The sequence below is a fragment of the Macaca mulatta genome, chromosome 10 (assembly GCF_049350105.2).
Source record: "Macaca mulatta isolate MMU2019108-1 chromosome 10, T2T-MMU8v2.0, whole genome shotgun sequence".
Classification (NCBI taxonomy): domain Eukaryota; kingdom Metazoa; phylum Chordata; class Mammalia; order Primates; family Cercopithecidae; genus Macaca; species Macaca mulatta.
The window spans coordinates 73,377,223-73,402,276 of NC_133415.1; the positions used below are offsets into that span (position 1 = coordinate 73,377,223).

The window sequence follows — 25,054 nt, forward strand, 5'->3', positions numbered from 1 at the left end:
CCCACTTTCACCAAGTACAGGTGACTGAATGCCCATGTGAGGGCATTAAGTGGGTAAGGCACTCTGGAAGTTTCTGCTTGATAAGCCGCCTAATTTGAGAAACAGCCCTGATGGAGGGTGGCAGGTGGAGGTGCCAGGTGCATTGTGTCAGGAGGGAGCCATGAAAACTGCCGAACAGTGCTTGTCTATGGCTTCACTTGTCCTTCAGCTCTTTTTTTTTTTGCTTTGTTTGGTAGATATTAATGACTGTGAGAGCAACCCCTGTAGAAACGGTGGTACTTGCATCGATGGTGTCAACTCCTACAAGTGCATCTGTAGTGACGGCTGGGAGGGGGCCTACTGTGAAACCAGTGAGTCTGCCACTGTTTGGGGAGCTCTGGGATGTATGGGTCATATTGGAGGGATCCCACTTCAACGTGGGAAATCTTTCTTTGTCCTGGAAATCTCTGGAAGCAAGACCCCAGTGATTTCTGCAATAGGACAGTATCACTTGTGTCTCATTTGCGTTTGAGTACTGATGACAGCTTATGGGGAGGAATTTCTGCTGAGGAGCTATAGAATTAGACTGTGTAACAAATATTCCTGCTTGCAAGGAAAGTCATATTTCTACTTTAATTTCCATGGGACTTCCAGAGGCCCACCCCACATCTTGCCTAACTTGTGGCATTCAAAGTAACCTGGTTGGGAGCTCCTTTATTCCTGGAAAAGCCTGATTGTGTTAAAGTACTACGGCTGTTCTCAGAATAGGGTGTTGGATGTAGCAGTAGGAAAGGCTTGGCTCTCGCCTGTCGTGAGTGGTCCTGGACTTGGTCTTCAGCCGATTGTCTCCTCTTTGATTCTAGATATTAATGACTGCAGCCAGAACCCCTGCCACAATGGGGGCACGTGTCGCGACCTGGTCAACGACTTCTACTGTGACTGTAAAAACGGGTGGAAAGGAAAGACCTGCCACTCACGTAAGTGGTAGTTGGCCTTGGATGCTATCTCTGAGACCCTTCCCTCTGTCTCCTGTGGGAGGGGGCCACTGGGACTCACACTGAGATATTTTCCTCCAGGTGACAGTCAGTGTGACGAGGCCACGTGCAACAACGGTGGCACCTGCTATGATGAGGGGGATGCTTTTAAGTGCATGTGTCCTGGCGGCTGGGAAGGAACCACCTGTAACATAGGTAACTTTCTGCCCCACGTGGGATCTGCAGTGGGCATGGCCACCTGGGTGTGTCTGCTGGTTGGCCCCTGGAGCTTATGATATTTCTCTGGGCCTGGTTCTTGCCCCTCCAGACTGTTTCTGGATACTCAGGGAGGGTGGTCGTGTCTGCTCTTCTTTATAGCCCGAAACAGTAGCTGCCTGCCCAACCCCTGCCATAATGGGGGCACATGTGTGGTCAACGGCGAGTCCTTTACGTGCGTCTGCAAGGAAGGCTGGGAGGGGCCCATCTGTGCTCAGAGTGAGTGTCCTCCCCCTTGAACTCTCCCAGGGCTGTCGGAGCAGATCCTGACACCCTTGGGGACTTGCAATGGAAACCAGAAGCAGAGCTGTTTGATGTCTGCTTTTGTATCACCTGGGTCTGCATTAATGACTTGATGGGATACAGCCCTGACCTGGGCATGAGAAAGTCGCCAATGAGATAAGTGGAGACAGATGGCGTCTCAGTTCCCAGCTCTGGGTCTGACCAGCAGCCTGTCTCCTTCCATTCTCACCCCCACCCCTATCCCCTACCAGGGCCTCTTCCTGCGTACATGTGTCCCACAGCAAAACTAAGTGTGGTGCGGGCCTGGTTCCAATTTAGCGAAGGTATTTTGCTGGTGTTAACTACGACTTTATCATTTGGGTATTAAGGAAATAAGTGGTGGTTTTACTTAGGGCTAAGACCGCTTTCCCTTTTGAAGGCCTCACTATTAAGTTGTCTTTTCTTTGCAGATACCAATGACTGCAGCCCTCATCCCTGGTAAGTGTGACATCCTTTTAAGCCAGCACTCATCCAGTATCGTGTGTGTGTGTGTGTGTGTGTGCGTGTGTGTGTGAATCACCCAGGGATCGTGTGTAAAATGCAAGTTCTGAGTCAGGAGATCTGGGGTGGGGCTTCAGACTGCTTTTCTAACAAGCTCCCAGGTGAAGCGATCCTGCTGCTCCACGGACCACACTTTAATTAGCCAGCTTGTGTCCTCATTTAGAGCAGTGATTTTTCAACCTTGGCTGCACACCAGAATCACCTGGGAGCTTTTAAAAATCCCATTGCCTGGGCTGCAACCAAGACCTACGAAATTAGACTTTCTGGGGGTGGGACCCAGGCATCAGTATTCTTTAAAGCTCCCCAGGCAATAGCCATGGGGTGAGAGCCACTGACTGTAACTGGTGTGGTGACATGCGAGTGACTGGCAGCCAGAGTCATGGACTGGGAGGTTGGTAACCAAGGCGGTCTTTGCTTTCTCAGTTACAACAGCGGCACCTGTGTGGATGGAGACAACTGGTACCGGTGCGAATGTGCCCCGGGTTTTGCCGGACCTGACTGCAGAATAAGTAAGGACTGTCCCTGTCTGATTTTCCCAATGGCTTTACCCCTTCATTCCATACCTCAGCCCGAGACTTTCATCTTTAAAAACAAAGCCACCATTCCGTTTAAGTAGCTCTCAGAGAGCAAGGATCTCCCTCTTCCAGCTGGGATTAAGATATCCCAGGCTGGATCCTCCCAGGTACCTGCTGGTGGTTCCCTGGGTGGTGTCGCCCTCCTTGTTCTTGGGGAGAGAGTGCCAGCCACAGAATCTGATGATTACACTGGGGTCCTGAAGAAAGTGTGTGCATTTCCCCGTGACTAACATGAAATTATGGGCAAGCAGACATTAACCGCAGCTACACTGGTATAGGATAGAGCTAATACAAATGGAAGGGAGGACGACTGTGGCTTCCAGAGGCTTGTCTCTGCTGGGTCTGATCAGGCCCTGGAGAAATGACTAAAATAGGAAAATACGGGCAGGCAATGCAGTTTTTCAAGAAGTTTAAAACGTATTATTTCGAGCCTTTTCTCTAATTTTTTTTTTACAAGCCCTTTCTCTTACAGAACAAAAAAAGGTGCTAGAGTAGTTATGGTTTGATTCTTGTACCCAAATTGTCTGAAATTTTACTGGTGCTTGAAATCCAAGTCTGGGATTAACTAGTCTTCAGCACTAGATGGGGGCAGGTTGTATCTGTTTCATGTTTCTAAATAAACAGTTGGCAAACTGTGGCCTAGGGGCTGTATCCAGCCCACTGTCTGTTTTTATACATACAGTTTTCTTGGCATAGAGCCACACATTCATTTACGTATTGTCTATGGCTACTTTCATGATACCACAAGAGTTGAATAGTTGTGACAGAGACTATATACTCCACAAAGCCCGGCGTGTTTACCGTCTGACCCTTTCCAGGAAACTTTGCCAGGCTTGCTGTAAATTGCACTGTCAGAGAAAGGAATCAAATTAAAAATTGCTGCCTCCCAAAATGGTTCTCCGCTGTTAGAACGCAGGATGGTGGTGGTCTTTGGGGGCCAGTGATTGGAGATTTTTGCAATAGATGATCTGTTTCTTCTTTTGGATGCTGCTTCCCTGAGTGAAAATTCATCAAGCTTATGATAATATGCTTTTCTAGTACATTATGTCAATAAAAATCTCAAAACATTGCTACAAACCATCAGTCCCTAAACTTGAACTCCATTTCTCCTAGACATCAATGAATGCCAGTCTTCACCTTGTGCCTTTGGAGCCACCTGTGTGGATGAGATCAATGGCTACCGGTGTGTCTGCCCTCCAGGGCACAGTGGTGCCAAGTGCCAGGAAGGTATGTGTGCCAGGCTCCAGCTGCCCATGGGTCTTCTGGGGTGAGCGACCTTTGCAGTCACCATTTTGACTTTTCACAAATAAGCCACTGTGCTCAGGGAGGGAACACGCAGTGGGGGGCTACAAGGAAAAGGAAACGTGAGGAGTCTTCCCCAAAACAGGTAGCTGTTTTTGGTCAGCTGTTGCCACAATACTGGGTACCAAACCATCCCAAACTGCTGTGGCTTGCAGCAAGCATTATTTTTACCGCTTACGATATGCAGCATGGGCAGAAAGATTGTGCTGTGGGTTGGGTTCAGTTCGGCCAGTGGCTGTGTCTGGGGCACATTCCCTTCGTTGCCAATGGTAGGCGTGCAAGAGGCTGGTCACAGGCTCTGCTTACATCACATCTGCCAATGTTATATTGGCCAGAGCAGGTCTTGTGGCCAAGCGCAGAGCCAGCAAAGGTAGGAAGTATACATGCTGTTACTGTGGGAAGAATGATCTTAACATAGCAAAGGGCACAGGTGTAACCATTTCATAACAGGGACCAAAGAATTGAACCCTGATCCGGTTCACAGAAAAATAAACTGCTCACCAGTCTCCACCTGTCAGTTTCAGGGAGACCTTGCATCACCATGGGGAGTGTGATACCAGATGGGGCCAAATGGGATGATGACTGTAATACCTGCCAATGCCTGAATGGACGGATCGCCTGCTCAAAGGTAGGACATGATGGCTGCCGCAATTCACCTGTGTTCTGGAATCAGGGGTGAGCATGCCTGCTAAGCTGCCAGCTTCTGTTTTTCTCCAGGTCTGGTGTGGCCCTCGACCATGCCTGCTCCACAAAGGGCACAGCGAGTGCCCCAGCGGGCAGAGCTGCATCCCCATCCTGGACGACCAGTGCTTCGTCCACCCCTGCACTGGTGTGGGCGAGTGTCGGTCTTCCAGTCTCCAGCCAGTGAAGACGAAGTGCACCTCTGACTCCTATTACCAGGATAACTGTGCGAACATCACATTTACCTTTAACAAGGAGATGATGTCACCAGTACGTAACAACTTTTTGTTTTTATTTTGGAATGGTGGATGTCTGCTTGCTTGCTTTAAAGGAGGAATGTCATGAGCTAGGATCTAGTTCTCCCTAGCCTCAATTCCTGTCTTATAGTAAAGTGAGCTTGAACTTAGCCCAGCCTCAAAGAGAACATCTCAGCCTTTTGTTCTTCCTCTCAATCTTAAGTGTGTGGGTTTTTAAAATCGTTGTAGGGTCTTACGACAGAACACATTTGCAGTGAATTGCGGAATTTGAATATTTTGAAGAATGTTTCTGCTGAATATTCAATCTACATTGCTTGTGAGCCTTCCCCTTCAGCGAACAATGAAATACATGTGGCCATTGTAAGTATAAGACCCATTCACACCTCACTATTCGACTGCAAGGCAGTTAACAAACTTGGGTTAACCAGTATCTGAATGGAGCAAATTCACTGACAAAAAGCTTTGCAGACACAGATTGTCAAGTAGTTTTGAAGAAAGGCTGCTTTGAATATTCCCCTGACTCTCAAGTCTGATCATTCTTTTTCCAGTCTGCTGAAGATATACGGGATGATGGAAACCCGATCAAGGAAATCACTGACAAAATAATCGATCTTGTTAGTAAACGTGATGGAAACAGCTCACTCATTGCTGCTGTTGCAGAAGTGAGAGTTCAGAGGCGGCCTCTGAAGAACAGAACAGGTAGGTGTCAAGTGGGACTAGTTTATTTGTGTGATGGCAGACGATCTCATTACACTTCAATAAAGCCATCAGGTCGGGGGATTACTTGGCAGTGTCCTACCCTTGCAGGAGCTCCCAATTTAACTGAGAACTGAGGGCAGCCTACTTGACTAAGGTCACATGGCCCATGACAATAGAGATCTGCCTCATATTTTCCTTCCCAACACACTATGCAATGTTCCCTGCAGAACAGGTATTGTGTCTAGATCCATGACAAAGCCCTAGGACACCGCTTGTCCTTTGTCCTTGAGTTTGAAGCTGTATAAAGCCTGACTTGGCATTTAGGTGTCCTGGGACAGCCCAGCCACTGCTGAGGGCTGTGAGGCTCGATGGCCCTGCAGGATGTCCAGGCTTCCCTCCTGAGGATCTCGAGCACCGTTTCAGCCAAGAGAGAGATTGGGCATGGAGCCATGGCACGTTTGAGCTGTCTGTGCTAATTTGAATCTGGTTTCTAGTTCTGAAAACTGACTCCTGTACTGAGCTGCCTCAGTGGCCAGACTTAACAAGACACTGCTCTCCCCATGTGAAGTCAAAGAGCCTGTAGGAGCTGCTGCTCCACCCAGTCTCTCCAGGGATAAGAGTATCAAGGTCTACAGGGGCCTGATCCCAGCATTTGCTTATCAAGTTGTGAAGTGACCATATGCAATGATGAAAAGGGACTTGTCCCTGTGGCCCCCCTCTGAGGGACAAAGGGCAGGAGAACCACTGTTGGTATTCTTTTGTTCCTGCGGTGACGCTTTTTTCTTTCTTTCTTGGAGAGTTAATTGGTTTTGTGCCTGCCTTACAGATTTCCTGGTTCCCTTGCTGAGCTCTGTCTTAACCGTGGCTTGGATCTGTTGCTTGGTGACGGCCTTCTACTGGTGCTTGCGGAAGCGGCGGAAGCCGGGCAGCCACACACACTCGGCCTCCGAGGACAACACCACCAACAACGTGCGGGAGCAGCTGAACCAGATCAAAAACCCCATTGAGAAACATGGGGCCAACACCGTCCCCATCAAGGATTACGAGAACAAGAACTCCAAAATGTCTAAAATAAGGACACACAACTCCGAAGTAGAAGAGGACGACATGGACAAACACCAGCAGAAAGCCCGGTTTGCCAAGCAGCCGGCGTACACGCTGGTAGACAGAGAAGAGAAGCCCCCCAACGGCACGCCGACAAAACACCCAAACTGGACAAACAAACAGGACAACAGAGACTTGGAAAGTGCCCAGAGCTTAAATCGGATGGAGTACATCGTATAGCAGACCGCGGGCACTGCTGCCGCTAGGTAGAGTCTGAGGGCTTGTAGTTCTTTAAACTGTCGTGTCATACTCGAGTCTGAGGCTGTTGTTGACTTAGAATCCCTGTGTTAATTTAAGTTTTGACAAGCTGGCTTACACTGGCAATGGTAGTTTCTGTGGTTGGCTGGGAAATCGAGTGCCGCATCTCACAGCTATGCAAAAAGCTAGTCGACAGTACCCTGGTTGTCTGTCCCTCTGCAGCCAACACGTCTCGGATCGGGCTCCCAGGAGCCTGCCCAGCCCCCTGGTCTTTGAGCTCCCACTTCTGCCAGATGTCCTAATGGTGATGCAGTCTTAGATCATAGTTTTATTTATATTTATTGACTCTTGAGTTGTTTTTGTATATTGGTTTTATGATGACGTACAAGTAGTTCTGTATTTGAAAGTGCCTTTGCAGCTCAGAACCACAGCAACGATCACAAATGACTTTATTATTTATTTTTTTTATTGTATTTTTGTTGTTGGGGGAGGGGAGACTTTGATGTCAGCAGTTGCTGGTAAAATGAAGAATTTAAAGAAGAAAAAAATGTCAAAAGTAGAACTTTGTATAGTTATGTAAATAATTCTTTTTTATTAATCACTGTGTATATTTGATTTATTAACTTAATAATCAAGAGCCTTAAAACATCATTCCTTTTTATTTATATGTATGTGTTTAGAATTGAAGGTTTTTGATAGCATTGTAAGTGTATGGCTTTTTTTTTTTTTTTTTTTTTGAATTCTTCTCATTACTTGTTGCCTATAAGCCAAAATTAAGGTGTTTGAAAATAGTTTATTTTAAAACAATAGGATGGGCTTCCGTGCCCAGAATACTGATGGAATTTTTTTGTACGACATCAGATGTTTAAAACACCTTCTATAGCATCACTTAAAACACGTTTTAAGGACTGACTGAGGCAGTGTGAGGATTAGTCTAGAACAGGTTTTTTGTTTTTTTGTTTTTCTGCTTTAGACTTGAAAAGAGACAGGCAGGTGATCTGCTGCAGAGCAGCAAGGGAACAAGTTGAGCTATGACTTAACGTAGCCAAAATGTGAGTGGTTGAATATGATTAAAAACATCAAATTAATTGTGTGAAGTTGGAAGCACACCAATCTTACTTTGTAAATTCTGATTTCTTTTCACCATTCGTACGTAATACTGAACCACTTGTAGATTTGAATTTTTTTTTTTAATCTTCTGCATTTAGGGAGTATTCTAATAAGCTAGTTGAATACTTGAACCATAAAATGTCCAGTAAGATCACTGTTTAGATTTGCCATAGAGTACACTGCCTGCCTTAAGTGAGGAAATCAAAGTGCTATTACGAAGTTCAAGATCAAAAAGGCTTATAAAACAGAGTAATCTTGTTGGTTCACCATTGAGACCGTGAAGATACTTTGTGTTGTCCTATTAGTGTTATATGAACATAAAAATGCATCTTTGATGTGTTGTTCTTGGCAATAAATTTTGAAAAGTAATATTTATTAAATTTTTTTGTATGAAAACATGGAACAGTGTGGCCTCTTCTGAGCTTACGTAGTTCTACCCGGCTTTGCCTTGTGCATCTGCCACCCCGCTGAGTCTGTTCTGGTAATCGGGGGTATAATAGGCTCTGCCTAACAGGCATGGAGGAAGAACTGAAAGGCTTTTCAACCACAAAGCTCATCTGAAGTTCTCAAAGACCTGGGGCTGCTGTGAAGCTGGAGCTGCGGGAGCCCCATCTAGGGGAGCCTTGATTCCCTTGTTATTCAACAGCAAGTGTGAATACTGCTTGAATAAACACCACTGGATTAATGGCCTGTAGTGTGGAGGTGAATTGTTTGTGAGCAATCAGGGGAACTGGCCACCGCACTGAAAGGGTTTTAAAGGGTTTGGAATTGGTGTTGGGAAATGAGCAGGGAGATTTAATGTCTGCCTTTTTTTTTTTTCCCTGGCTACTCAGATTCATATTAACGTCCTGTTGTAAGGGTGTGGTCTGAAATGACTCTTGTGCACATTTACCCATGGGGTGGTTTCCTCACGGCACAGGAGGTGGTAGTTGCAAGCTTCTGGCGTTCGGGCTCATCACTCATCACCTTGTTCCCAGGGAATAAGTGTTCTGGCCTCACCATGCAGCCTTGGGGTGCTAGTGTTCTGGTCTTCTGTGAGGTTCCAGAGTTGGGGCTGTCCCCACCTGTCATGGGCAGGAGAGCTCTGGTTCTCTCACTTGTGGCTGGTGGAGGCCCTGCCCCCGCATCGCGTGGTGGGGTGTGGGAGAAGCTTTGCCTCTGGTACCTCTGCGGAAGGAAAGAGCTGTGGTAACAAGCACATGGACAGCTTCCAGCAGCCGTGCAGAGTCACCAGGAGTTCCCTGCTTCTGGTTAGGAAAGCCAAAGCTCACCCTTCTCAGAGCCATCCCCCAGCGCTTCAACATTCAGGCCTGTCCACACACGTCCGGTTTTCATACAACTGGCACAGCAAACTTTGGAGGAAAAGCTGATGGGAATATTTTTCTTTGTTCTCGGGGAAGCTTTTATTTTTTCTTCTAGGCTTGGAGTTGTGCTAAGGAACATCTTGATTAAGAATGAAAGATGGGCTTTAAGTGTCCCGGGCTCCCTGTGCATGAGCAGAGACCATCAAGGGATTCGGGGTTGTGACAACCCAAAGAGTGGCCAACACCATTTTGGCTTATTGGGGAGGTAGCCTGAAGGACCCGGACAGTGAAGAGTTGAGGTTCCCATGACATCTCGCTCTACCCTAGCGTAGCTCTGCTTTGTCACTAATGTCTGCTGGGTTTCTGTAAGGTGGGGTCAAAGGGAGGGAGAAGTGTAGATTCTACTGGACAGGGGACAGTCATTTCGCAGAGTGGAGTCAAACACTATCCTGAAGCAAAACCTTGTTCTGGTGGTTTGTAAACTTGGATTCTGTAGGACCCCAGAATTCCTTGGGTAGCTGCCAGATGCTTTTGTGCCGAGAAAAAAAAAAGTTGAATGAGCCTCTGCAATTCTATATTCCAGGAGGGAAGGGATCTTGGGATTCATGGGTGGTGTCTTATCTCACCTTCTGTCAGGGACACCCGTGGTATTGGGAGGGCATAGATCAGGCTCCTCTAGACATGCCTCAGTGCCAGGACTTTAATTGTGAGGGGTGAATTTTCCCCTTCAGGAAAAAGGAAGCAGGCAATGGTGCTCTGGTTGTCCTTGGGGGTTAGGGAAGTAGAGAGGAAGGGACTCAGTGCCTTTACCATTCATTCCCCAGGAACACTCTGGGCTCTCTTTAAAGGGGCCCTGGAAGGCCCCTGAAATTTTCAGTCCAGAAACTTGGCCAACTAGAACTCTAGCATTAGACTATCCCACGCAACTCTAGGAAAGAACACTTAAAGCTGGTGTTCTTAGGATGGGAAGCTCTGTCCTGAGATTCTATACTTACCTGATGTAGAATTTGAATAGAAAGTGGAGGGGGACGATATATTTTAATTGACTACAAGCCAAATGAGACTGATGATTTGTGAGAGGGTTTACAATTTTAAGATGCAGATTCCCAGGCCCGGTCCATGACCCTGTTAGACCAGATGCACCAGAAGTGGAGCCTGGGAATTTGAATTTTTGACAAGCTCGCTCTTCTTCCCCCACTCATGCACTCTAAAAATTGGGAGCGACTCTGCTAAAGTGCTACAGTACCAGCTCTTCACTAATTATAATGTTTTTCCTCCTTGTTAAACTGAATTAAATAGCCTGGAAGCCAGTTTGTTGCTAAATTGCCACCTGACATCATTTTTAAGTAAAATAATTACACTGCCCCTTGAGCAAGTTGTGGTCTAAGTGCTTCACGCCTATTAGCTGATCTGAGGGGTCAGTGAGTCAAAATTAACTTATTCTGTAATATTTCTTAGGTAGCAAGGAGCCAAATGGGCCAGAGCGTGGGTTTCCCACCTTTCCAAATGGCTTACACCTGTGTGCTCGTGCTCCAAAGTGAGCAAATGTGCAGCAAAAAACCAGTTGCCTTTAAAGGAAAAAAAAAAGTTCTACAGGCCTATCGGGCTTTGAAACTTGGGCTGAGCGATGCTCCATTTCCGTTTCGACTGTGGGTCTCTTTCTTGCCTCTACTGGGAATGAGAAACAGGAGTTCAGAGGTTCCTGGTCTGGGAAGACATACAAGCACATGGGTTATGGGAAGCCTCCTCCTGCTAATGTGTATTTATACTTTGTAAGCTCTGATTCATCCAAGCATTGGAACAGAAATCTGCTTCCTGAGGTTCTGTTTTTAAATAGATAGTTTGCAAAAACAACAATTATTTTTCTTAACATTTTTTTTCCACCCCACAAGCAGCTAAACAACCCAGCTCAGGGTATGTCAGTCTCCAGCAATGCCAACAAACAGCTTGGTTATCTGAGCTAGAAGGGTGCCCTAAGGCAGTTCTCTACGGTTCTGGCCCCTGAAGTCTTAAAAACAAAGTTTAGAAACCATTAGGGCAATCTTGTTGCATCACTTCAAATCCACGAGGTATTTCGGGGTCTATTAAAAATAATGAATTTCCGTTTGCGAACCATTGCCTTCCAATGGCTGTTAAAATAAAACTAAGAGCAGGTTGGGGGGAGTGATGCTTGTAGGGCTGCCGTGGTATCGCTGCCTGGCAGCCGAGGAGCCTAAATCCTGCACGGCACCCTCTGAGATCATGTCAAAAGGGTGCGGCTCTCTTGCTTTGGACATATATTCTACCTGTATTACTTGCTCTTGCATGCTGGGCACAACCTTCCTGGCTTAGAGTGTGTTTCTTTCAAGTCCAAGGCAGCTTTTACAAGTCTCAAATTATGTATCATTATGCCTGGGTCCAGTATTAACCTGTGATATGCAAGTCAGGAAAATTAACCTGGAGAATAAAGGCTCTTAAATCCAGTAAGAACCTTGAATTGAGGCCTGCCTGCTGCCTTCTCCAACCCACCCGCACTGCAAATATCCACACCAGGGCACCCAAGGGTTGAGTTATCCAGAAAGCAAATGCAGATGCCAGCAACATGAAAGTAACAGCTTTGTTTTAAAGAGAAGCTCTCTTGGCAGGGCTGGTGGTGCTCATCGGTGATCCCGGAGGGAAATACAAGTTTGCAGCTGGCTTCCTAATCACTACTCAGGCAACCAAACAGGTTGGCCCCCTCCGTTCTGTACCTGAAGAGTGAAAAGCTGTTTTAATTCATCCTGGCTGAGATATGTGCAGTTGAAATACCTTTATCGTAGATGTTACATGTGAAATACCTTTATCACAGGATGTTAATGCAATCAAGGACCTTACCCATCAAAGGATCCAACCCCTACTTCTTTCCCAGAAGAGGAAACTGAGGCCCAGAGAGGTTCAAGGTCTCGTCCGAGGTTATACAGAGAGTTAGCAATAGCCAGAACTAGAACTTGGGGCTCCTGCTTCCTGGGCTGCTGTGTTTTCTGCCTCTTCTGGGAATTTGCTAGGTTTATGCCTGGATCCTGCCCTTAGTGTGATTTTCAAGGGTAGAGCCTTGGGAGATCAGCACCTCACAAAAATGGATGCAAAGGCTCAAGGGAGGTCACAGGAGGCGGCTGCTAAGACAGTGTCGCCAATCTGAGCTGGTTCCGCCTAGAAAGTGACATCTGTATAAATCCGGGAGCAGTAGGTGTTTTCTGCATCACAGGCAGATTCAGCTCTGCTCCTTTGTAGGTTGTTCTTTTGTTCTTGGGAAGTTTCCGATTTCCCTTTTAGTTTTTGCTTCATAGAATTAAAACGAGTCGCAGGAAAAGAGGTTCAGAAAGGAAATCAACAGGCTCACTAGGTCCTACTGCTCCCTGTGTGTGTGCACAGATGTGCACACATGTACATTTTACAGGCGTTTTCAGAACAGCGCTGCTGGCTCACCGGGTCTGAGATGCAGGTGCCAGGGTCTTGGCCAGTGTTAAGTGATTGCAATTACCATTAGGCCTCATCCCATGTTCCCTAACCACTCCCACTCCCCCTGGCAGCTTCCTTCCTGGTTATCACCACAAAAACACCTGAGCATTTAACAGGACTAAAATCCAGATCGCTTGAATGTGATGAAGTTCGCCACGTCTAGTGTGCGGTTGGGCCAGTTCAGACACACCTGACAGTTCCTGGAACTGCCTGTGGGCAGCTCTGCTTCCTCCACCTGACATCCCCAAAAGGCTACACCTCCACACTCTGCCCCACCCAGCACTGATGGATTAGCAAAATCTCCCACAAGTCATCCTTAACCTGTTTGTCGTGTCAGGGTAGGCCAGAAGTACATTCTGTGTAGAAGTTTCCTCTGCGCCCAGGCACCCACACTGAGTGACTTGGAAAAACCCCATCCCCAAGACAGAAACATAAACCCCCCAAGTTCAGGACATGAACAATCAGATGCCCTCTGGGGCTCTCTCTGGCTTTGCAGTGATGTTATTTTGGAAGAATTTTTAAATAATTCAAGGCATAAAGCAGAAAGGAAGAGCGCAAATGTGACACGCCATACAGGTTTGCAACAGACTAAGGAAAAAAGTGCCTCTAGTAAAGAAAAGGGAGTGGGAAGGGGCCGGGAGGGACCACAACCTCTGGCTTTCTCCATCTCCAAGCCCCGTCATTTCCGCGCTTCCTGTGAGCTCTCAGTGGGACAGTGTTGGCTGCAGTGCAGTTACAAAAGAGGTCGTGAACATCTCCTGCAGAGCGTTCAGCCTCCACGTGGGCCTGATCCTTCCTTCACTAGACTGTTACTTTCACCTTCTTGGTGTGCAAAGCCGGGCTGTGTGCTTAGTGGTCAAGAGCATGCATTCTGGAGTAAGACTTCTTTGGTTCCAATCGCAGCTCTTCCTCCCAGCTCCTGGTTTGAAATTTTCCACCTGTGTGTACTAACAACACAGTTTCTGGGCTTTGAGGTTTGCCAGATCTGGATTCTAGGCACTGCCATTTACTAACTTGGGAAAGTTTCCAAAGTTCTTTGTGCCTCAGTTTCCTCATCTGTCATGGTGACAATAAATGTGTGCCACTGCAGTATTCATGAAAAGGGCTACAGGAAAAGGAAAGAACACTGCTTTCAGTATTTGCTCTAAGCAACCATTAAAAGATTAAGGAATTCAGCTAGATTCCAACTGACACTCTACTTTCTCACCATTGCTCCATTAAACTGGGCCCGTCAGAGAAGAGCTAAGTGCTGTTGGATGTGGTCGTAGGCAGGACTCCATGATGGCTCCCAAAGGTCCCTGGCCCCTGGTTATTCAATCAAACACTAATCCTGGTACTGCTGTGAAGGGATTTTGCAGATGTCATTAGAGTCTCAAATCTGTTAGCCTTCAAATACAGATTATCCAGGTGGGGCTGGCCTAATTACAGGAGGTTTTTAAAAGCAGAGAGGTTTCTCTGGCTGGTCACAGAAGAAGTCAGAGATTCAAAGCACGAAAGTGATTCGATGCCAAGGCTTCTCCATTGACGAAATGGATGGGGTCACGTGGCAAGGACCCGCGAAATGGCTTCTAGGAGGTCCCCTGCCAACAGCCAGCGGGACAATGCGGATCTTAGTCCTACAAATGTAAGGAACTGAATTCTGCCAACAAGGGAGCTTGGCAGCGGACCTTTCCCTGGTTGAGCATCCGGATGAGGATGCAGCCTGGCTGAAGCCCTGATTTCAGCCTATGAGACCCTGAGCAGAGGACCCAGCTAAGAAGTGTCGAAAACTGTGAGATAATAAACTTATGTTGTCTTAAGTCTCTCGATTTACGGTAATTTGTTACACAGGGATAGAAAATGAACATAGGCTTCTTCTAAAAAGGATCGTACCAGGCTCTGTCACTTGTAGGTGTTATATTTGGTTGTGACTATACAAATCGTTGTTAGCTTTTTCCCTGATCAATTCAGAGCCGGCTTCCAGTGTAGGAGAAAGAAAATCTCATTCAAGACAAGAATGAACTATAGGACTGCACAAAACGTGGTGCCTAATTGAAGTCTACAACAGTGTGTGGTCTGAGTGTCGACAGCTGTCTACAGCCTGCGAATAATGAGAATAGAACACAGTTTTTTCCTCTATATCCCTCGAAACCCCTATTTTATAAAATTCATGCCAAATGAGGTAAGCTTAGATACCTGGCCTTGGAGGACTCCAGGACACTCAAGTCTTGAGATAGTCTTCTCTCCTTATGAAACGAGATAATGTTGGACTTCCATTTTCTGGAGGTTTTCAGTGGGTTGGGCATTTGGAAATACTTTGTATTCCCACCCCCGGCTTCTTCAGAGGCTTCCCCTACAAGGAAGTTCCCTTCTTGGCTGTCGTCACTGCACAGTGGCCATTTCTTTGGCACTGAGAAGGGGCTAAATGTGAAGTCAAAGTTTCTCTCCCACCATCTCTCTGCTAGGATTGCCCTTGCATGGAGGGCAAGGCAGGTGGCTTAGGCAGACATGCACAGCTGGTAGCAGAAAATGAAGGTTTCTCTTAAGTTCAGTGAGCTTTTCTAAAACATTATCAGGACCTGGAATTAGACTTGACAGACATGCAAAACAAGAGCCAAAGTTGTTTCTACAACTGGAGCCCAGAAGAACATGAGATTTGGTTAAACCGGTACCAGGAAATGCTATCTTCAAGGGAAAACAAGGACAATTTGCTGTATAAAATTCACAGATGGACGCAGAGACTCCTTGTCTTTGAGCTTGTGATTTTATTGAAATCTAGAAGGTTATTCCTGGTGAAGATGCTTGTTGGTATCAAAACAAGAACCCCAAAGCAACCCAGATCCCCAACACCTCTGGGGTAGAAAACTCTGCTGCCTACAAGTGCCTTCAGATTGATGGGGCATTTTCATGGGAGAGCCACCTGAGAATAGTCTTTTCTAGATGCCCCAGGCTCTGCCACAGGCAGACAGTCCACGTGCTAAGCAGTAGGGCACTGGGACAAGGCTCACTGGGGCAGCATTTTAAGGAGAATATATGAATACAGCAGTGTTGCTGCTTCACAAGGTCCTTCTCCAGTGCTGTGACAGGAAGGTCCCTCTAGGCTCCTCCTCCTGGGACACATCCCAAACACCCAGCCCAGTCTCCCACCTCCTGGCTGAGGGCTGCCCTGATTTACCATTCCACCTCTCCCTCTGACAACAGGAATGGATGCGCTGGTATTCATCTTCCCAGGCACCCACCCTGGGTTTGGGAAAGAGCCTTTTGCGTTCTTCTCACCAGTCAAGCGTGTGAAGGAGGAACTGAAAAGGCCTTGGGAGCTGCTGGGCCTAGAAAAATTCCCAGTCAATCCATCACCTGCCTCCTCTGGAGCAGGGTCTGTCAGTCTCTCCACTGTTCCTGGGGCAGGTGGAGAGAGGGATGTGAAGCAACGAGTGGAAATGAGGTGGGAGTGTGCATGTGTGTGTGTGTGTGTGTGTGTGTGTGTGTGTGTGTGTCTAAGCGCAGAACAGGACTGGTAACAGAAGTGCAAGCGAGAGGGCGTGGGAGACTGGGAACTCATTTATAAAAGCTCTTCTGCCCTAAAGCAAGTCAAACTCCCTGCTGAGGAGTTGCTTTTTCTTCCTCCCTTTTGAGTCTTGTGTGCTGAACTGACCTCTCCCCTGGCAGAGGTCAGCGCTCTGCTCACCCCGCACACACTCAGCCTTCTGGGGTTTGATCGCCTTAGAGCCTGAAGAGGAGAGAATTCTTCAGCTCTAATTTCTGAGAGAAAAGCCATAGTAAATCTTGTGAAGAAGCTGTTTTTTTTTTTTTTTTTTTTTTTTTAAGACATATATACACACGTTATGATAAAAATCTTTTGGGAACTGTGCAGAAAACAAAAAGCAAACATAAAAACCATACATCATTATATAGCCCCCTCCCACAGCCTACTTCACTCCTAAAATAAATCAGGCTGGGTAATGAATGAGGTTTTAAGAAATGCAACTGAACTTAAAATACAAGGTCAGTATCTCATCCTAGGTAATCCTTTGGAGGATGAGAAATTCTCCTGATTTTCCCACAGGGTTATTTCAGATGCACTTTCTGAGCCAAACTATTTTAAAAGCGTTCATTCTTCCACTGCCCTGCCAAATGCTAACTTGAGATTCACACGCACTTTTAGAGAGCCTATTAATGATATTAATGATCATGATCAAAGGCAAACCCCAGAGGTTTATGTAAAAATTTCAGACAATTATTTAGGTGCTTTAAAGACCCATCTTCTGAACGAGGGTAACAATTTCTCAATGTTGGCGAAGATGAGGGGTGTGTTGGGATGTGTAGGTTCTAAAGCAGCAGAACCAATGCAGAGGGGCCTTCAGAAGAAAACAAAACACATCTCTTTGTAAGATTAAAATGTATGACTGTCGACTGACACCTTGTCCCCGAAGCCATTCCTACTCATTTACTTGGAAGTAGGTACACTCCTGATTTGCAGAAAGCCCCTCTTCTAAAGAATACTCAGCGGACCCTCTTTTAACATCTGCTATTTACACGCACACACCACATTTTTAAACAATAGTTCTTAACTATGGTGTCTCCTGAGAATCATCATTTGACGAGCTTTAAAAATACCAACGCCCAGGCCAAACCTCAGGGATTCTGACTGAACTAGGAGCTATCCAGGTGACCCCAGTAGGTGGCCAGTGTAGGGAACCATTTTCAAACAGATGGAGACATTAATACATGGGATGGGAATGTTCATCCCGATGCACTAAAAGCTATGTTTGGCACTTAAAATATTAGAGATAATTTTATTTGACAGATGAAGAAACTGAGGCCTGGGTGGTTACATGACTTGTACCAAAACATGTAAAACCAACTAGTGGCAAAGCAGCAGCCTGGACCCACGGATTGCAGCTTGCAGCCCCATGCTGTTGGGCAGTCCCCAGATCCCAGGCCCAGCCCCAATGTCCAGGGCAGGGCGTCTTTCCTGTGGGTTCGGCCAGATGGCGGACCACCATGACCAAAACACTAAGAAGAAATGAGCTACGCCTCATCGACTGCAGAGGTTCTCAGCATTGCACGCACAGCTATTCAAATGTATTATTCCAACCTGACTGAACTCCTTCTGAAAAGTTATGTACAAAACTAGAGAAACCTGCAGTACTGAAATAAAAGGCAGTGTAGACAGTCAGCCCAGGACTTCATCAGTTCTGAGTAAAGAGTAGATTCACTTGGAAAATACAAATGAATCTACTTGGGGAATGTCAAGATCCTTGGAAAGGAGTCAAAGTGCCATAGTTTAATCCTGCCAAAGACGTCTATCTTAGCTCATAGCTGGGAGCAGAATTGGGAGCAAGTCCACACTGTAAGGAGCACCCCAATAACTGATGGGTCAATTTAATCCAAAGGCTTCATGCTGAGTTTTCAATACTTACATCCTGAAGGCCAATGGTTAAATGGAAAGCTCCTCTGATTATTTTACATAGTATTCAAAACTGCAGAATTATTTCAACAAATAAAACACAAACACTTCTTATAAATAGAGCATAATTTAAAATAGCTGTCTAGAAAAGGGCATTTTTGAATATGTATTTCTTGGGGTTAATTCACTTATTTTTGAAGAACAGAAGTGATACTAATTTTTAAAAACAATTTTACTCTTTATTCATAAAACAGTACGTTTCTACTACGTAAGTTTCATCCCCTAGGCATGCACAACCACTTGAACTATTTAAACAGTTGAAAACAAAACAAATGAGAAGATAAGGGAAAAAGAGCTCTCCTGGTGACTTACATAGCTTTTGGTTTTCTAACTTGATTGAAGAAAGTTATTAGGGGAATCTGTCCAATTCACACCTTCTGTTCCCTGATCAAATACTTTAGGGTCAGACATATGGTTTACTGATTTTTTGCTCAAGCAAAGAATTAACATCTTTGATAAGGAATTGTAATGGCAATTATAAGGTAATATGGTGTATGGTAATATTATGCTGCCAAAGGAAACATGTGAATATGATTAAATTCAAGCCCAGTACTGGGTAGCTCTAGATTATTAAAGATAATTTTATCCATTCAAGTCCCCTCTGTTAAGCTGCACATTGACACATATTTGTTCCCTGTCTTGTTAAATAAATAGAGAAACCAAATTAGAGGAAGTCCTGCAGATTTCTGAGAATTTAATTATACCCTTAAATTGCAATACCAATGATATATATGATTAGATTTCTGTACTGAGTAATTACCTGAATTAACTTCATTTTACAATGCTTAATTTATTTTGTACTAAGGAAGACTTTTAACTATTTAAAATAAACCAACCTAATTTTGATTTTTTACTTGCTTCAACGTGTTTCAATTCATTAATGTTTCAATAATAAGGAATGAACTCTCTTGACAAACCAAGCATGGAAATTTCCTCATAAGAGAAAAGAAGAAATTAAAATGATTTCCATATTCAAGTCACAGCACGCTGAAGAGAATTTTGAGTTCTTAGGAAAGGCATCTGTTACCTCCAAAGAAGGGCCACTCATTACAGTTTTGTGGAAATATTACAGTAGGGCCTGCCAAGAAGGAATTCAAGGAAATTGGGAATGGCGACATTGTGATCCCAGGTCATTCCCTTGAGCAGAGGTTTCCTTTCCTTATGTATTCTGCCCTCGCTAAGCTCTTTCTGAAATCAAAGGCCACTGATATGCATAACAATCCATGCTAAAATCCAAACATGACACCAACAGCAAACAATTAACACTGTGATCGCATTGTGGTCCCCAAGATATATCTTGAGATACTTCGGAGATAAGCTATATTCTCCATAAATCAATTTACAGAGGGTTTTTATGATTCTTGCTTTTTATAAAATGAAATACACTTCTATAGTATTAAAATCAGTGAAAAAAAGAACTGCAGCACTTACTCCCATACCCCCAAATGTTTGCTCCTTTGCATTTCACAATTCATATTCATATCTGGATGACAGTTAACCTCCAGTGGCAAAGATAAGAAAATGTGAAAGAAAAATAATACAGATTGTTTCCAGACCTTTCTTGTTTATGGACATTAAAATAACCTCAACACCAATCTATTAAGATGCCACCTGAAAGCACATGGAAGTGGCTTAGAATCCATGCCGCTGAGAAAGTTAGGAAATTCAAAGTGTAACATTAATTGAATCAGATGAATGACTTCTCCAAGCACTGGAGTCACAGGGACTTGAATATAATTTGGGGTACTAGGTAAGTGGTTGAAGAACTTGTTCTTTTTGATGAAGAATACTGACACTGTTTCAGACTTTCAGATGCCAAATTATGAAGATGATTAAGAATGTCAAAACACATACCATTCCCAACAGTGAGAACTCTTCATATCCTACCTAATAAGCCACAACAACAAAAATCCCCTGGCATCCATTTACCCCTTTGTACTTCCAAATATCCAAAGAATCACGCAACCACTCAAATAACAAGAGATCCAGGGGTGTTTCAACCACGGGCAAGAAAAATGCTTAAAGGCAAAATTCCTCAAGCACATGTCACAGTGTGGGAACTGAGAGCCATTCCCTCTGTAAATCCTGTTAAAATCCCTTTTACATGAAGGGATGTGAGGGCTGTGAGGAAAACCACAGCTATCTACAACCGGAGGTGCTATTTTCTCTCTTAGATCACAGTAATTGTTATATCCCCAAATATAACAAACTCTAAAGTCAAGACTTTTCTTGACAGAGAATCATTCTAAGTACAAGTATTAGCCTTAACCACCAAGCCCAGGTTAGCTAATGAAATAAAAATTTCTCAATACCAGAGTGATACTTCAGGGAAAGATTAGAATAAAACAAAAACAACAAAAAAACCCAACAAAACAAACAAATAAAAACTTCTCAATAGAAATTTTCTCTGGCGGCTCCAGCTCAAATATCTCCCCCCTAGTTCTGGAGCAGGCAGTGGGTATTGTTCTAGTACAGCTGTCTTTTTAATTCCAGACTCTTTTCCAGAGAGCTGCTTCTTGGTCTATCCCCTGGGTTATTTATTACTTGTGCCCTCCCTATATATAAATCATTCTAATTGCTTCTGTTTAAGAAGATTCAATGATACACTGTGGTCCTGTGTTCAATAAAGAGCACACCTAGAATACTGTTTGCTCTAAGAGAGAGGCCTACGGTGGGCCATGGAAATGCACATTCTACCCAGTACTCAGGGGGTTTCAACTCTGTGCAGCCCAACCCTATTGCATAAGCAGAGTCAGCTCCATTGAAGCTAGTATTCTGTTGGGCTCCCTCTTCTACAGAATCCCTTGACTGGGTTCTGCTGGGAGTAGGAAAAAAGCCAAGAGGGAAGAAGACAGGACACCAGTAGGCAGGGCCATTTCAAGTAGTGTTGGTTAGGCTGGGATCATGGGATAGGAACAGGTTTTTAGGCAGGGTTTGGAATATCAGAGTAACAGTATCTACCACCACAGTCAAACTTGGTGACCAAGATGGAATTTCCTGATCCAAAATGTTGCCATGAAATATGGCTGCTGCTTCATGAGTCTTACGGAGTCTCAACAAGTGGGGACAGGAGGTGTGGGGAAGGACAGAACGAGATGGAATAAACTACTAATCCATCTCAAGCATGAACCTATACTATGCCTGTTTCTGTATTCTCTTCATTTTGTTGGGCTTTTCTAGGTGATTTTTCTGCTAACTTCAACACTTTAGGGAATATACTTGGTTTTCCTTATTACTTAGGGGAGGTGCTATTTCAAAGGACCACCCCATGTTGAACAGAAAAAAAAGATGTATTGAATGAATAGACCTTGAATATTGTTTCTTTCCTATTTTAGAATGAAATTCGGTTATTGGAAATTTTTAGCAGGTGTCCATCCAAAATAAGTCATTGCTATAATTCACTATGTGACATTTCAGCAAGCCCACTGGAGACAGTGGGTGACATTGTAAAGGGAAGGCTCTGTCTTGAAATTTGAACTGCCTGTGAAGCCTTCCAACTGGGAAACGAAACTGGTCACTGAGTTCCCATTAGGTTCTAGTCTGCCCCAAACCAAAATCCTGGAGGTGGGCGCAAGAGCAGGGACTGGGCCATGCTTGAGCTACAGGCAACAACGAGCCTCTCTGATGTCTTCCCTAAAGTTGGGCAGAATCGCCCATCAACTTCAACAATTATAAGGGTAACACCTTCGTGGATGCCATGGCTACCATACAGTAGAACTCGGGAAGAGAGTGGCCCATACACCAAACCCAAGCGTTTTACAAGTTTGAGGGAGTCCGAGGGGATGCATGTGCACATCTGGCCCCAACTGGTGAGCTGGAGGCCATGGCAGCCAGGTTGGACGAAGCACCAGGGAGCGTTCTATTAGTCCAGTGGTTCTCAAACTCAAGCATGTTTCAGAATCACCCAAAGGTAGTTACTCAGCATGGGGCAGGGCCCAATAACCACATTTCTAGCACATTTCCAGACAGCCAAGCTGGTCCAGGACCACACGCTAAGAACCACCAGCCTGTTGCTCCACTGCCCTCCTACTCAGGCTGAGGAGCAGGAGGATGGATTGTATCCCTGGAGGTGAGTGGCACTGTCTTTGCATGGTCCATTGTGTGCTCTGCACAGTGATGTGCCAAGAAGGGGCTCATGATCAGTTTCTTCATACAGTCCTTGCACAGTCTCCTCCCTGACAAGGGGGATGGCTCTTTGTCATTATACTAATTCTCTGAAGACAGTCATAAAATATAATGATAAAGAAGCAACGCTGTTAGAACAAGCATATAGCCTCCTGGTTTGAAATGCTTTGAAAACAAACCATAGCCATAACACAGATAACACACTTCCTATGTAATCATTCTAATTAATTCCTCTAAAATCCCGGCATCTATACACGCAGCTCTCTTGTCACAGGTCTGGCCACTATGTCCTCAACTCCAACGGTACAATCCTCTTTGGTGTTAATGGACTCTTTCGTATTTCTTTCTTTTCTTGGTTGGGCTGTTCTGAATTGTAGATAATCTTTCAGTGTTTGTGGCTGAGCCGGTTTGCTGTGCCTGCCCTGGGTTATTTTTCATAAGATGTCTGGAGGAGAGACTTTCCAAAACATGCAACTCTTCCTTAGACGTGGTGTTTGCCAAATTTTGTTTCAAAAGTAACCCTGGATCTGACAACTCTGAAGCTGGCAAAACCCTGACAGCTTTGCTTTTTTCCACTATTATTTCTCTTGGGACTAATCGATCACTTCCAAGAGAAACTCTCTTGCGGTGGTCGAAGTCTTCCGCAGAGCTGCAGTTCCTGCGTTTCTGTTGGGTTTTGGCCACTCGTGGACTTTGTTTTGGACCTGGTGATGCTGACTCACAGCTACAGACAGGGCTCCCACTTAGAAGCCCTGTCTTTAACCGCTCCCCAGGATGAGGTTTTTGCTGGCCACTAGTGACTTCTGGCTGGGTCTGATTAACTTTTTCCAGCTTTTGAACAGGAAGCCCCCAGTGGCTCTCAGCTGCCTTTATGTAATCCTTTGCTAGTCCCGTGGATTCTGATGCGGGACTGGAGGAAGCCTGACCATCATTCCTCCTCCTTGCTATCTCTGCAATCACTGAGTTACTAGATGTTTCCACAGTGTCTCTTCTGGTCTGTGATTTGCTCGTGATGCTGCTTTTTGTTTCAGTTCTTTTCACACTGAAACAAACAAAAATGATTTTATGGTTTGTGAAGCTGTCACGGCACAGTTTCCTCCAAATTCCCTCTACCACATTTCCTACACCTGGAAAAGGAGGCAGGCACTACCTGCCTTCTTGCCTCCCCAGCAAATCTGGAAACACCCCCCACAACAAGTGTATGTTTAAATGCAGATGGAATCAAGCAAAAACCTTCACATTTTCCATTATACTAGGATATACCTGCTTATCAATCATTGGGTTAAAAATGGATTTATGATGGTGTTCCCATTTTAACTAAGGCAAACAGGTATTCATTTCCGATGTTAAGGGTCAGTACTGCTTATATGCTGACTTTTTTTTTTTTTTTTTTCCAGGAGTAGACTCAGGTTCTGTGAACACAAATGTACACATACACACAATTTCTACTTGTGAGTAAAGAATAATCTCCTGGAATTTCTCTCAGGCTATTTCAAGGTATTACCCAAATACAACCACCACTTAGCTGGTGTCATGTTTGTTGATCAAACTTGATCAACAAATGGGAGTAGGACTTAGTTAATATAATTTGAAATGTCCTGGAAGAAATTCCAGATAGCCAGCATGAAAGGCAATAAAATGCAATCGTGGAAGACAAAAGAGTGTCGATATAGCTGTATATAAGCCCCTTGCTTCTAACGGCATGCACAACAGACAATGTAACTTCACTCTGATGATAAAATGAACTTTGAGGGGCGGGATAGAAGTTGCACAGGGAGAATTAGAGACTACAGATCTTAACTTCAGCATATATTTACAGGTCTGTGAATGGCAAGAAATTTCCTCAACCACCAAAACATTGAAAGCTGAAATATTTATTTTGGCTAGCTTCAGTGTGAAAACAAATACATATAATACTCATGTTCTTACTGTTGACACCAGGAGTATGAGGATTATTGTAATTATATTAAAGTCGGAACAAGGATCTTAGGAAAGGAATGTATTTTTTAGATCTGTCTGTAGTCCCTCTGAAAGTGGTATGAAACACACCACCAACAGGTGCTTTTCATCTTCAAAGAACGTGTCATTAATTACTCCTTGCAACACACCTGTGAAGCAAGGACTCTATCCCTATTGTCCAGAAAGCAAGAGAGTCAGGAGGGAGGGGAGAGCAAGTACATGATGGAGGGGAGTTTGTGCTTCAGTTCCAGGCACTCTGTTTAATTCTGGACTTCATGTTATCTATCCATACATAGAGGCAGTCACAAATGAGAAAAAGGAAACACATTGCACCTACATTTCTTTCAGAGCATTTCTCCGGAGCTTTGCACTGGGAGGAAGTGAACTCTCTGCACACTCAGCAAAGTAATCAGACACTCCATGGAGAACTCTTTCTGTCTACTCCAAAAGATAACAAAGGTTCAACCAGAAATCTATTAGCTGAACATGAGAGAAAACAGTTACACTCTGAATGCCCAATGAACACATTTATTTTTGTAAAGACTGAATGAAACTGCTCAGTGGTAAGCTATTTTAACCTTTTTTACCTAGAACTTTATGGTTAATTGTAACTTCTTTTGGACTCCCAGTCTACATTTCAAACATTAATATGTGCCATAAACATACAAAACTGTAAGGCAAAGAATGCTGATTCCAAACCATCTGGGAAGTCTTGGCCAATATCTGGTAACTGTGAGGCCCAGGCTGTGACAAAAGCCCCAGAATCCTACTGTGTGGGGCAGCGTGCCTGTGAGCTCCGTTCTTC

General features: G+C 44.8%; 2 protein-coding genes across 3 annotated transcripts in view; one reads left to right on the forward strand and one right to left on the reverse strand.

Annotated features, from left to right (window-relative positions):
* The window catches only part of JAG1 (jagged canonical Notch ligand 1), a 35,996-nt gene extending 27,655 nt beyond the window's left edge, over window positions 1-8,341 (forward strand). The window contains exons 15-26 of the mRNA XM_015149480.3: window positions 237-350; window positions 843-956; window positions 1,056-1,169; window positions 1,332-1,448; window positions 1,922-1,949; window positions 2,436-2,521; window positions 3,701-3,814; window positions 4,408-4,517; window positions 4,607-4,840; window positions 5,056-5,187; window positions 5,376-5,526; window positions 6,353-8,341. Coding sequence (XP_015004966.1) covers window positions 237-350; window positions 843-956; window positions 1,056-1,169; window positions 1,332-1,448; window positions 1,922-1,949; window positions 2,436-2,521; window positions 3,701-3,814; window positions 4,408-4,517; window positions 4,607-4,840; window positions 5,056-5,187; window positions 5,376-5,526; window positions 6,353-6,810 — 1,772 coding nt within the window. The 3' untranslated portion in view covers window positions 6,811-8,341. The remainder of the gene's footprint in view (window positions 1-236; window positions 351-842; window positions 957-1,055; window positions 1,170-1,331; window positions 1,449-1,921; window positions 1,950-2,435; window positions 2,522-3,700; window positions 3,815-4,407; window positions 4,518-4,606; window positions 4,841-5,055; window positions 5,188-5,375; window positions 5,527-6,352) is intronic.
* Window positions 8,342-18,322: 9,981 nt separating this feature from the next.
* The window catches only part of SLX4IP (SLX4 interacting protein), a 197,585-nt gene continuing 190,853 nt past the window's right edge, over window positions 18,323-25,054 (reverse strand). For both annotated transcript variants that reach the window (XM_001116207.4, XM_077951202.1), the window contains 2 exons: window positions 24,587-24,687; window positions 18,323-23,332 (listed from right to left, as the gene is read on the reverse strand). In XM_001116207.4, coding sequence (XP_001116207.2) covers window positions 22,612-23,332; window positions 24,587-24,687 — 822 coding nt within the window. In that variant the 3' untranslated portion in view covers window positions 18,323-22,611. The remainder of the gene's footprint in view (window positions 23,333-24,586; window positions 24,688-25,054) is intronic.